The sequence below is a fragment of the Onychomys torridus genome, chromosome 11 (assembly GCF_903995425.1).
Source record: "Onychomys torridus chromosome 11, mOncTor1.1, whole genome shotgun sequence".
NCBI lineage: Eukaryota > Metazoa > Chordata > Mammalia > Rodentia > Cricetidae > Onychomys > Onychomys torridus.
The window spans coordinates 10,241,428-10,255,420 of record NC_050453.1 but is presented as its reverse complement, the minus strand read 5'-3'; the positions used below and the strand labels follow the sequence as shown (position 1 = coordinate 10,255,420).

At 41.4% G+C, this 13,993-nt stretch overlaps 1 protein-coding gene across 3 annotated transcripts in view; it reads left to right on the top strand.

The window, feature by feature from the left end:
- The window catches only part of Eprs1 (glutamyl-prolyl-tRNA synthetase 1), a 69,007-nt gene that overhangs the window by 43,404 nt on the left and 11,610 nt on the right, over positions 1-13,993 (top strand). For all 3 annotated transcript variants that reach the window (XM_036202017.1, XM_036202016.1, XM_036202018.1), the window contains 9 exons: positions 1,662-1,895; positions 2,197-2,459; positions 5,392-5,443; positions 6,444-6,653; positions 6,955-7,027; positions 8,451-8,530; positions 8,730-8,831; positions 9,308-9,463; positions 10,820-11,017. In XM_036202017.1, the coding sequence (XP_036057910.1) occupies positions 1,662-1,895; positions 2,197-2,459; positions 5,392-5,443; positions 6,444-6,653; positions 6,955-7,027; positions 8,451-8,530; positions 8,730-8,831; positions 9,308-9,463; positions 10,820-11,017 (1,368 nt within the window). The remainder of the gene's footprint in view (positions 1-1,661; positions 1,896-2,196; positions 2,460-5,391; positions 5,444-6,443; positions 6,654-6,954; positions 7,028-8,450; positions 8,531-8,729; positions 8,832-9,307; positions 9,464-10,819; positions 11,018-13,993) is intronic.

The window sequence follows — 13,993 nt, the reverse complement described above, 5'->3', positions numbered from 1 at the left end:
AATTCATGTTGTCAAACAAGGAATTTTTCCTTTTGTAACTGTATCATTTGACTTCAAACTCAAGTGAATGTTTAAACGTGTGTGTGTGTGTGTGTGTGTGTGTGCGCGCGCGCACGTGAATATAGGGCATATGCCGAAGTCAGAGACAGCTGTGGGAGTCAGTTCTCTCCTGGGTCTAAGTCAGGTCATTGGAACTTATTTCAAAAAGTATTTTTTTGTAGACATATTTCTAAGGGTATCCCTTGTTTTCTCCACATTTTCGTTCTTTTAGCTGATGGTACCCTCACCTTTCTTTCTTCTGCCCTCCCTTCCGTTTCCTTCTGTCCCTCTCCCTGAATTCTTTCCCTTTCTCTTTGACTCTTCATTTAACTGTGACCTTTTTCTTAAGAAGTTCTATTGGGAAAGAGCTCTTAATTCTAAAGTAATAGCAACAAGAGTCAGGTTGGGAATACAGACAGCCTTCTCTAATTACTTCGTTCACTCTCCAATCCTTTTTTCCTGAATATAGGTTACACTGTGTAACCCAGGCTGGCTTTGAACTCAGGATCTTGTGCCTCAACTTCCCTAGTCTGGAATTATGAACTTCTACCAACACATCTAGATTTTCCTTTTGCATTTACTCCTTCCTTGTTATTCTTGGGATGACAGACTGCAAAGTCTACAGGCAGAAAAACAAAGTAACTCAAGAAGATGTGAATTATTATTTCCAGGTTGCAGGTTCCTTGGATTGCTTTAGTGCTGCTCCTGCACGGCTGTGAGCTAGTTTGTGCTGCTCCTGCACAGCTGTGAGCTAGTCTAGTGCTGCTCCTGCATGGCTATGAGCTAGTCTAGTGTTGCTCCTGCATGGCTGTGAGCTTGTCTTGGGTGTACTCCCTCACTCCTGTTGCATTGACTCTGTTACCCAATGCAGTGATGTGATGTATCCATGAAGCACTCTCTCTTCACTAAGTTTCTCAATAAGATGTTGATTTGTGGTGCATTTTGAGGTCAGGCATCCAGCTTGAGTCCTTTCCCTGTGCTGCTATCTTCTGTGGTGGAGTATCATGTGTCTCTTTGCTGAGGGTGTCATCCTTTCTGTTTATGTTGAATTATCAAATATTGAAATATACAGGTATGCATGTAACTTAAGACTTCAACATACTTTGCCATCTCTTTGTGGTCTTTGAAGTGGTCAGTGGTTTCAGAACTTGATTGGATAATAAAACAAAAGCATGCACAATCTCTTATATAAAGTAGTGTGGTATTCACATATTGTCTCTTCATTTCCTTCTGTGTATTTGTGTGCTTAGAATTCTCTCGGGATTACTTACAGTACCTAATATAACATAAATAGTTGTCCTGTTTAGGAAATAATGAAACCTCTGTATATTTTCAGAATAGAGCAGTGTTTTGCCACATGCATCTTTTAATATAGAAAGTATATTTTATTCAACCGAGTCTTTGAAAGGCTTTTAGAAAGAAATTATTAGTCCAGGTTTTTTCTTTCCTTGCCCACTTTTTCATGATACAGTTTTTTTTTTTTTTTTCAAATATTTTTCATCTTTGAATACTTGGATCTCTGGATGTAAATGGCTAAGTATACTTTGGTAATGATTAAAGACTTTGAAATGACCTTGAAATATTTATAGATGTAAAATACTTCTCTTCTACTTTATTTTCAGGCTAAAGTAAATGAAGCTGTAGAATGCTTACTGTCCCTGAAAGCTGAGTATAAAGAAAAAACTGGGAAGGAGTATGTCCCTGGTCAGCCCCCAGCATCTCAGAAGTCACAGTCAGGTTCTGTCAGCAGTTCTGAGCCTGCTGGTCCAGAGACACCAGAAGCTAAAGTACTCTTTGACAGAGTGGCTTGTCAAGGAGACGTAGTTCGAAAACTTAAAGCGGAAAAGGCCTCTAAGGTCAGTGTGGGTTTACTTTGTGTGGTCCCACTTTCTATTAATTTACATAGCCAAGAGTAGCTGGTTACTGCTGGTGAGACAGTGCTCTGTGTGGATCACCTATTTCTACTACTGTAGGCTCGTTTTGTCCCTTTTATATTCTTTATTTTCCTAGTATATTTTAGCATTTTGTGTCTACATCTGTTGCCCTTAATTAATTGTTGTAAGCCTTGGAAATCTGGGTGTGGTATTTGTTAACGGATGCCAGGACAGTAATTTTCACTGCATGTTGTCTTCTCTGTCCTGCTTTGTTTCACTGAAGGATCAAGTAGATTCAGCTGTACAAGAACTCCTTCAGCTGAAGGCACAGTACAAGTCGCTGACAGGAGTTGAATATAAGCCTGTGTCTGCTACTGGGTCTGAAGACAAAGATAAGAAGAAGAAAGAAAAAGAAAATAAATCTGAAAAGCAGAATAAGCCTCAGAAACAAAATGACGGCCAAGGGAAAGAGCCTTCAAAAAGCCAGGGCAGTGGGCTGTCATCAGGTGGAGCGGGAGAAGGGCAGGGGCCAAAGAAACAGACCAGGTACTAACCGTTTCCATGTGAATTCAGTCCCCAAGAGTTTGTCTTTAAAATAAGCAGGTCTTGGTTTACTGCCATCAAGGCAGAATGCTCATACTCTGATGTCAATAGATAACATCTATTGACTTAAAAATAGTAGCACATCATTTGCTCGCTTTCAGAAGTTCCTGAACTTTCCCGCATGTTGTGTTTCCTCCACCATGGAGATGAGTTGGTCACCATCGTCACAGGTTGAGTGTCTCACTGTTCTGTTGCTGTGACGAGACACCATGACCAAGGCAGTTTACAGAAGGGAGGAGAGTCTGTGACCACCGTGGCAGGGAGCATGCTAGCAGGCAGGCATGCATGGCATTGAGCAGGAGCTTACATCTGATCATTAGGCAGAATGAGAATGAGAGTGGGCCTGCATGGCCCCAAAGCCCACCCCAGTGACACACCCCTCCAACAAGGCCACACCTCCTGATCCTTCCCAAACAGTTCACCAACTGAGAATCAAACCTTTAACACTTTGAGCCTATGGAGTGCTCAGCCTTTGGAGTCTAGACAAACAGTACTGAGTACAGAAAGCTCTGAAGTAGGAAGCAATTGTCATCCGAGATATACTAGGTAAGGGGAACTAAACTAGTGAAGCTTAAATACACATTGCTTTGTGGGTTGTCTTTTTTTCAAATGAAAGTTTTTCATAAGGAGTAAATAAGAATTTTGTTCCCAATATTATTTGGAAGTTGGTAGTTTAAATATAAAACAGCTGGTTTAAGGACCAGACAGTAAGATTGTATGTCCTTTTCAGTGTTTTCCTATCTGTGTGAACAGTGCAACTCTCCTTCCAGAAGTACAGGACAAAATACTGTGATGGGCTTCCTGTCATGGCTTCCTAGAAGGAAATGCTAGTACTGAGGTAGTTTGATTTTTAGATTTCTTCAGCTGAATATCAAGTTTAACTGCCCCTCATGTTCATGTACTATCTCCTTAGAGAATACAGCAACAGCTCCTCCTGGTTTTATGTATTGACTTAGCATTCAGTAAATGTGTAGAACAGTGGACAAGAGGTTAGAGCCTCTCTCTTCCCTTCACCTTCTGACTGCCCGTGTGTAGGCTTCAGTTTCACATAGAGAAAAGAGAGAAATTGTAAATACATTATAAATCTAAGATCATAAAGCCTTGCTTGCAAACGGGAAAACATGTGCTTCTTACAGAACACAGTTAATAGGCAGAGAGATCTTTCGGGGGGGGGGGGGGTCTTCCTATGTAGCTCAGGTCTGTCTTGAATTCTTGGTCTTTCTGCCTCAGCCTTCCTGTTGAGGTTATAGGTGTGCACACCCCATGGCCAACTAATGGTGAGCCTTTGAGGAAAGAAGTATTGCAGGAATGGGGTGGGGTGAGGAGATGGAGGACTGAACAAAAGGGGCTTCACTTCTAGGCAAGTGTCCTACTAAATACCAAGTTCCGGCATTGGATTAGTTGGGGTTTTGTTGCATTTTTTTGCTTAATTTAAATGTTGTTTATTTTTACAAACTTCCACTTCTGCATCTTCTATTTAGTATGAAATATAGTTGTGTATATACTTATATGTGAATATTCATTCATCTGTATAGTCAGTAGCTACTATTTTTATTACTTTTTGTATTTTACCTTTGGTGAGACACTGATCTTTTTTTTTTTTTTTTTTTCCTCGAGACAGGGTTTCTCTGTGTAACAGTCCTGGCTGTCCTGGAACTCACTCTGTAGACCAGGCTGGCCTCGAACTCACAGAGTTCTGTCTGCCTCTGCCTCCCAAGTTCTAGGATTAAAGGCGTGCGCCACCACTGCTTGGCAACACTGATCTTTTTAGTTGTTAATATCACCTGTGTTGAGATTGACAAAAGCTTTTTTAGTGGAGAATATATGTGAATAGACTGCTTTCTCCAAATATATTTTAATTGAAAAGAATTTTATAATAAATAAATGTCTTCTTTAAAAATCATAGTTCTGGGCTGGAGAGATGGCTCAGCTGTTAAGAGCACTGACTGCTCTTCCAGGGGTCCTGAGTTCAGTTCCAGCAACCACATGGTAGCTCCCAACCACCTGTAATGAGATCTAGTGACCTCTTCTGGCCTGCTGGGACACATGCAGGCAGAATACTATATACATAATAAATAAATAAATACATCTTTTAAAAAAATCATAGTCCTAAACAGATTTGTCCTTGGCAGTTTTCATGGACAACATCTGACCAACTTTTTCGAAGCTGTTTTGATGTTGGGGATGTGTGATGATGCCCATGATCTCAGTACTTCAGAGGCAGAGGCAAGAAAACTGTCTAAGCGTGGGCCAGTTTGATCTATATATCAAGTTTTAGCCAAGCATGGGCTAAATAGAGAAAACCTCCCTGTGTTAAAAAACAAAGACTGAATTGCTTTCTGGATTAAAAGCATTGTTGTGGAAATGAATAGAAAAAGAAGTAAATATAAAAATGACTGGAAATTAAGAACTCCCCTATTGAGCTTATATTCTTACTTTCAGCTCAGCCTGCTGTGGGTTGAATGTATTCCATAGTATATATGTTGGGAATTTAGTCCCCCAGTTGGTAGAGAGAATAGGACGGAAAGGTGGAGCCTTTGTAGCAGTAAGTAAGATAAGCCAGCTGGGCGGTGAGTTCGATGTCAGCCTGGTCTACAGAACGAGCTCCAGGAAAGGCACAAAGCTACACAGAGAAACCCTGTCTTGGGGAAAAAACAAAACAAAACAAAGGAAGAGTTCCCAAGCCTAGTACCTTGCTGTGTCACACCCAGCACAAGTTATGCCCCTAGAGGGCCCTCTCCATTCACGAGACCGATGCCTGCACTTCTGTTTTCTAGACGGCTTGTTCTCCAGTGTAGAAAGCAGACTAAGACACAAACTGAAAAGGAGTTGCCAAATGAAGGATTCTTTTTTTTTTTTTTTTGCATGTCTGCAGATTGGGACTTGAGGCAAAAAAAGAAGAAAATCTTGCCGAATGGTACTCGCAAGTGAGTATGCTTTCAGTGGGCTTTTATGTTAACATTCTCAAGGTTGGCTTTATATTCAGATTGTAAAGTCAAGGGAGAAAGGTAGGCCTAACAATGTGATTTCTCCCCCTTCCTCATGTGCATACACGTGTGTGTGTGTGTGTGTGTGTGTGTGTGTGTGTGTGTGTGTGTGTATTTGTGCTTGTGTATGTGTTCAAGCATGTGCATTTGTATGTGTATGTGCACATGTGCATAAATGCATATGGGTGTTGCCCTTAGAAAAGTCATTTACCTCCTTTGAGACAAGATCTCTCTTTGACCTGGCCTCACCAATTAGGCTAGGCTGGCCAGCCAGTGCACCCCAAAAGCCCTCTTGTCTCCGCTCTCCCTCTTTCCCTAGTATTGAAATTACAGGTGCACATCTCACACCATTACACTTGACATTTTAGGGGTCTGGGGATCAGTGCAAGGCAGACACTGTACCTATGCCCATGCCATCTCCCATGATGCCCATTATAATAATTATCTTGTCAGGTGTGGTGGCACATGCATGTAACCCCAACACTTGGAAGAGGAAGGCGAGAGAGCTTGAGTTCCAGGCTAGTTGGCCTACACAGTGAAACTGTCTCAAAATAAAAACTAAAAGAAAAGAAGGCTAAGGGTGTAGCTCAGTGGGAGCCTGCAGACTTGAGAGTCCTGTTCTGTGTTGCTGCTGCATGTAGGAAAGTATGTTTTTCCTGCACATTAAGGAGGGTGTTTCCAAGCCAGGCAAGATGGCACATACCTGTAATTCCAGCATTTGGGAGGCAGAGACAGGTGGGTCTCTGAGTTCAAGGTCAGCCTGGTCTACAGAGTTCCAGAACAACCAGGGCTACACAAAAACCTCATTTTACAAAACCAAGATAAACAAATAAATAAATGACAGTATTTGCCGTTTCTACAGATAGGAACTTTAATTACCATATGCTCTTGCCTTTGCACTAGAATACTGGTTCACTTTACAGGTTTTTCTCTTTCACAGGTCATCACCAAGTCAGAGATGATTGAATACTATGATGTGAGTGGCTGCTATATTCTCCGTCCCTGGTCGTACTCCATTTGGGAATCCATTAAGGACTTCTTTGATGCTGAGATCAAGAAACTCGGAGTTGAGAACTGCTACTTCCCCATCTTTGTGTCTCAGGCTGCCTTAGAGAAGGAGAAGAGTCACATCGATGACTTTGCCCCTGAGGTACACTGGAAAAGATGGGGTTTTTCTTTGTGTGGTTTCTCCTATAAACTCAGAATGATATCTCCCGTAGAGTTAATAACCAGCAGGAGACATTTGAGGCTGTTCCTCCTCTTACAGTGTCCTCTTTCCTCTCATTTAGTTGTTGTTGGTCACGTCCTCTGACTGACTTGTCCATCCCTCCTGATGACAGCAGTGGGAGTTTGGACTCCTGAGTTGACACTGAGAAAACCTGGAAGTTGACGTGTATTTATGCTCTTCAACAACGCCACTAACACATGTCCACCATCCTTTATCTTACCAGGTTGCTTGGGTGACAAGATCTGGCAAGACAGAGTTGGCAGAGCCAATTGCCATTCGGCCCACCAGTGAAACAGGTGAGAGCAGTCGGGAGCAGTGGAGCAGCTCGCTGGGCTGGTAGGGCTGGAGTTGAGCCTCGCTGTTTCTCATGCTTACCCTCCTTCCTGAAAACAATTTACTGAAAGATGAAGGCAGAGTGAAAGTTAAGTTATGTAGATTTTATGTTAAGCCATTTAGTTACAGAGTTTGTTAGCAGTAGGATATAAGTCTCTGTGTCCATCTTTCTTCTTTTTAAAGAAAAACACTTTATGTTTTAGGTTCTTTATTTTTTATACATTAAGCCATGAATTCATAGGGAATGGTCTCTGGCTTCACATGTATGTGGATAAAGGGACAGTGCCACATTTCCTAAAAAGCCTGGGGAATCACTTTGGCAAGTTACTGGAAGATAGCTGCTGTGGCTGAAAGGTGTTTTCTTTTTAAACGGCATCTATTTTTGTTCAGAGTTACAACTTTATAGATGGAATTGTATTGGATTGTTCTTGGGATTGATTATAAATTTGCAAACGATATTCATTTAGATGTATATTCCTGTAGAGTTTTTTGTTTGTTTTTGAGACAGGGTCTCACTCATATCCAGCTCTAGCTGACCTGGAACCTGGCATTTAGGTCAGGCTAACCTGAACTCACAGAGATCTGATTCCCAGGTGCTGGGATTAAAGGTGTGCACCACCATGCTCACCTTCTCCTAGGGTTTTTAGAGTGCTTTCATGTGGCTATGTTGTGTAATTTTCTTGCCATGGGAAGGCAGAGACAGCCATCAGTTGATGAAATAATTTTCCTGGAATTATACTTAGTGATTGGGTCTGCCACCAGGGACTTTGGGCTTGGTGGCATCCTACAGTGATTGCTATCTTCACAGTTAGCATGCTCATTCTCTAATACTTGTAGTGTGTTTTTGTATTTGTACTTTTGAAATTGAACTCTAGTTTTTTTTTCTCACACAAATTAGTTTTGTTTTAATGATTGTACATTGTAGACAAGTCGTAGTTCCTGGCAAGTGTGTTCTTCATTGGATGGGTAGTCTGTGAATCTAACAATTCTAATTCTGATACATAGCTGAATTCAGGAATAACATTGACATCTTTAAATTTGATAATGATACATGTAAAGCAAAGGAGAAAATTAAATGTTTAAGATGAAGAATGTAAATGATTTTATATAGAACACAGACTATACTAGTCTTCGCCCAAATAGAACATGGAAACAATCAACAGTTACATGAAAATAGGTGAAGCACACAAAATATGATCCTGGTAGGTAGATTTGTCTATCTTCAGGGTTGTGATTGATAGACTAGATAATGATGTCATTCAGTGAACCATCACAGATAATGGCGCAAACACACTTTAATTCATATTAATTACATTGCAAATTTAACTCTTGTCAGCCTTAAGGAGGAAATCAAATCATAAGTGTCTATATTTTCTTGACTTTCAGTAATGTATCCTGCATATGCAAAATGGGTGCAGTCGCACAGAGACCTGCCCATCAGGCTCAACCAGTGGTGCAATGTGGTGGTAGGTGTACATGTGCTATTAGTCGGTCGCCGGTTTTATATGTCCATTGCTCTTTAGAGCATGCTTGCCTTGTTTGAGTGTGAAAGTATTTTCAAAGTGTTTTGGATCACAATATTTATTTTTGATTATTGGTCATGTAAAGGTGCTAATAAAAAACTGGGATTTTCTTATACTGACTGGCTTTGTCCTTGCACGACAGCGCTGGGAGTTCAAGCACCCACAGCCTTTCCTCCGCACTCGGGAGTTCCTGTGGCAGGAGGGGCACAGCGCCTTTGCCACCTTCGAGGAGGCAGCTGACGAGGTAGGAGCATCCTCTATATGCCCGTGTCTCTCTAGGCCTGGTTTTTTATTGTTGGGCTTATGCTGTGTAATACCTGTTTGAAAACAGAAAGTTAACCCAAGAGTAAACAGATTTTAAAAACTGCTTATTAAAATTTTACTGGTAAATTTACTATTAAAAATTTTTGTATGATAAACAGTTAGCCTTTAATTTATAGAAAATTAGTCCTATGATTGAAATTAATCATTTTTTAAGGTTTTCACTCTAATTACTGTATATCTCTCAAGCACTTTTCTCCTGCATTCTAAATTTATTTGCACCTAAGTGTTACTGAGCCTCACAGTGCTGTTTTGTTGAACATCTTCCTTAAGTCTCGCATTGACTTCTTTAACCTTTCCATAATTTTATTGTTGTTGAAGAACCTTTTCACCAACAGTTTGAAATAGTGTAGATTGAGAAGCCTATACTGAAGAAGCATGCCATAAATGTTGTTGCAGGTCTTGCAGATCCTTGAGTTATATGCTAGAGTATATGAAGAGCTCTTGGCAATCCCTGTTGTGAGAGGAAGAAAGACGGAAAAGGAGAAGTTTGCAGGAGGAGACTACACGACCACAATCGAAGCCTTCATATCTGCCAGCGGACGGGCCATCCAGGTATGGAAGTGCTGTGCTACGTGGCAGCTGTAAGCACAGCCCACGGCGTGGCTGCAGTGTTTGCTGCTTTATTAGCACTTGACAGCCAGTGTAGAAAGCAGTGTGAAGATTTTAAACAATAAAATCACTAGTTTGCACTTTAGTAGTGCCTTTCCGAGATGTGGATCCAGATGCAGACAGTGAGTGACTGAAGGGACATCTGCTCTGTTCATTGCAGCATTATAGTCCAGTGGTGGCGACCTCACCTGGTAAAAACAGTGCACATACCACAGTGGGGTATTAGCTGTGCAAGGAGCGAAGTCTGCTATTTGTAGTACCATAGATACGATTGAAGGTGTTTGTGTTCAGTGAAATAAACAAGGCATTGCATGATCTTAACTGTATGTGAACTCCAAGGAAGTGATTGTATTTAACTTGAGAAAGAATGGTAGTCCCTTAGAAGTTAGAGAGAAATGAGTTGGTCAGTAGGCACTAAATTTTAGTTCTATAGGAGCAGAATGTTATACTGCCAACGATGGTGGGAAGAAACCTATGATCTCAGTGCGCCAAGGATCTTGAGTATGTGGCTGGTGTGAGCTACAGAATAAGACATGGTCTTTGGGGGAAAGAAAAATCTGGCCTGTTATTGTGCAGGAGGGTAACTATTAGTAGTAATGCATTGTGCATTTTTAAAATACTCAAAGGATTTTGAAATTTTTATCAGAAAGAAATGATGGATTCTTGAGATAAGTTTAACATGATTTAAACAGTACAAAATGTGTGCATGCTGCCTCATTATGTTGATGTAATTATTGGTGAACAAGTACAGTGCTTGACTCTCATGCATAGAGCCATTTAGCCCCAATTATTGATATATTGATGATCAATACTCCATTAAACTGAGCTGAGTCATGGTGCACGCCTATAATCCCCTTGAAGTAGAGGCAAGAGGATCAGGTATTCCAGGCTACTGTGAGTTCTAGGGCCACGTGGGCTGTATGAGACCCTTCCCAAAAGAAAGGGGAAGAGAGGGGTAAAACGAGAACAGTGGTGGAGAGCACCATGTGCTTCCTAGGCCTCTTCTGCATCTCCACAGCAGTGAAGTTGGGTTTTGTCCTGAATCCCCAGGCACGAGCTCAGGTAAAGTCTTACATATGGAGTTATTCCTGTTGGAAGGGGCTGCCCAGAGCAAAACTGGCACTTTTTTTAACCAGTCCTTCTCTCTTGGCGTGTCAATCATACTTGTATCTTAAGCATTAATGCCAGAAAAAGAGATAAAACAGTAGATGTGGTGGTTTTCTAAAGTATGTGATCTTGTCATTATTTTAAAGGAATAATAGTTTAAAATTAAAGCTTGTGTTTCTCTCCTTACTTTAGGGAGCGACATCACACCATTTAGGCCAGAATTTTTCAAAGATGTGTGAAATAGTTTTTGAGGATCCAAAGACACCAGGAGAGAAGCAGTTTGCATTCCAGTGCTCCTGGGGCCTGACAACTCGGACTATTGGTGTGATGATCATGGTTCATGGGGACAACATGGGCTTAGTGTTACCACCCCGTGTAGCCTCTGTTCAGGTAAAGAAAATGTTCCTCTTTATCATTTCTTTTGTGAGAGTATAGACCATGTTTGCAAAGGACCATTGAAACAATAGAAAATACAGCCTAGACCATTCATTATATTGTGTAAAGATATGTATGTTTGTTATGTATTATCTCAAGAATTTTAAAAATTACTTTGTTGAAATCTTATTTTAATTTTTTTCTTATGTTTGCTAATTTTATTTTGAGTGAATGTTTTGTCTGCCTGTATGTCTGTGGACCATGTGCATGCTTGGTTCCAAACAATGTCAGAAGAGGGCATTGAATTCCACAGAATTGGAATTAGAGATGGTTGTAAACCACCACGTGGATGGTCTTAACTGTAGAGCAGTCATTCTAGCCCTAAAACTTTCTTTAGAAATAAGTTTTTGAAATTATTTAGAATTGTTTAAATAAAATATAGTATGTTAAATGAAATGCATTTAGTGTTGGTGATAATTAACTAATTAGTACATGTTGGAGACAGATTAGAAATTACACAGATTGATTTGTGGTAAGATTTAGTTATTGGAAAACAGACTGATGTAGCAGGAATCTTAAAGAGTCTTATTAATAAGAACAAACCTGAGGCCAGTTATTGGGGTGATTGCTGGAAGATCAGAGACACAGAACAAGCCACAGCTATCTCACCTTGCTAGTTCCTCAGGTGATCCTGTTTCCTCAGGCTGGAAGTTTCTGAGTCCTCCTCGACATGAATCTCAGTTGAACTGTGTTGCTCCAAAGCCTGAATGCTTAACCAACCAAATGCTTAACTAACTTACATGCTTTACTCACTACATGCTTTTCTCCTTAGTTCCTGGTCCTCACACCTTATATACCTTTCTCTTTCTGCCCCTGCTCCCTGGAATTAAAGGTTGGGTTTCTGGGATTAAAGGCGTGGGTCACCATGCTTAGCTGTTTCTAAAGTGGCCTTGAACTCAGAGATCCGGCTAGCTCTGCCTCCCAAGTGCTGGGATTAAAGGCATGCACCACCACCACCCAACTTCTGCTATGGCTTACTCTTCCCATTTTCTAGACACCATTTCTTGCTTTGTTCTAGTGGCTGGTTGTTCTCTGATCCCAGATATGTTTATTTCGGGGAACACACAATATTTTGGGGAACACAATACCACCACAGACTGAGGATTGTGTTAGTGATAAACCAGTTCATGCTGTAGCCCTGAAAAGGAAATGTCTTTAAATCAAACCTCCAAGCCAGACTGGGAAGCAGCTCACTCTAGCTGTCTGTGGTCATGGCTAAAAGACCTGGGGCTGGAGAGATGGCTTGGTTGGTAAAATAGCATACCACTGCTCTTATAGAGGCCTGAGGTGCAGTTCTCAGTGACCACGTGTGGCAGTTTACAACCTCCTCTAATGCCAGTTTCAGGGGGAGCGTCTGTGGTGGTCTGAAAGAAAATGGCCCACAAAGGGAGGTATTAGGAGGTATGGCCTTAGTGGAGGAAGTGTGTCACCATAGAGGTGGGCTTTGAGGTCTCATATATGCTCAAGTCACACCCAGTGTCTTAGTTCACTTCTTGTTGCCTTTGGATCAAGATGTAAGGCCTCTCAGCTCCAGCACCTTGTTGGCCTGCATGCTGTCTTGCTTCCCACTGTGATGATAATGTACTAAGCCTCTGAACTGTAAGTGAGTCACCCAGATTAAATGCTTTCCTTTATAAGAGTTGCTGTGGTCATGGTGTCTCTTCATAGCAATAAAAACCTTGAGTAAGACAGAGTCCAGTGCCTTCAGCCACACTAGGTACACACACACACACACACACACACACACACACACACACACACACACAATTAAACCAATTGCTGGATGTCGAGGCACACATCTTCAATTCTAGTACATTGGTGGTAGGGGCAGACCAATCTCTGTGAGTTCCAGGCCAACATTGTCTGTATACAGAGTTTAGAGAAAGAGTAGGCCTGTCAGGGCTACATAGTGAGATTCTGTCTCAGAGACAGCCAGAGAGACCACAGCATTATAGGACAACACATCCTTGCTTGTTCTCTTCATGCAGACTTAAACACCTAAGCTTTTTGAGGGGGAGGGGGAGGGGGGGTTCAAGACAGGGTTTCTCTGTGTAGCCCTGGCTATCTTGGAACTTGCTCTGTAAATCTGGCTAGCCTTGAACTTAGAGATCTGCCTGCGTCTGCTTCCCGAGTGCTGAGGTTAAAGGCGTGTACCACCACCACCTGGCTCCTAAACTCTTAGGTCAGTTTTGCTGACTTTTCCCAAGAGATATTTGGAGAGATGGGAGACCATGTCTTCAGAGGAAAGTGGAAGTTTGGAGATGTAGTGGACAATGACAGAGAGATGAAGAACTGTGGTCTTCCCAAAGGTGATAAAAAGGAAAGGGAGGAGATTCTAGTGCTCCTCAGATGCCACTGGAGATGTAGAAACAGCCAGGTGATGTGACCTCAGCAGTCAGTCACAGACAAACATAAAGAACAGAAAGTGGCTACCCTGAAGGAGAGACACACTGGGAAACAAAGAGGGGGCCTGGTAGGCCCCAGGCTCAGAATAAGGATGATAAGGAAGAGGGTGGGATGAGGGATAAATGGCTGTCTTGTACTGTGTGTGCTCCTGCAGTTGAGTTGCAATGTGAAATTCACGTGCAGCTCAAGGTCACAACTCTACAACACTGCAGGTTTTCATGTAGCCCATGAGATTCTTTATAGAAAAAGGGCTGTTAAAGCAATGCAAAATGTAGTATTTCAAGACATAATTATGTACAGTTGGATTTTTAAGGCCCTTTGATGTTGAATCATCCTAAATATTTAATTGTTTTTGTTAGTAGTAATTTGTTTTTAATAGAGTGGCCCAACAACAAATTTTAGGAATTTTTGTCAGTAGTAAGATTTGAAATTTTTAGGGTGCTTTATGTTGTAGATTATTTTATTTTGTTTTATTTAAAGATTCAGTGTGTGTGTGTGTGTGTGTGTGTGTGTGTGTGTGTGTGT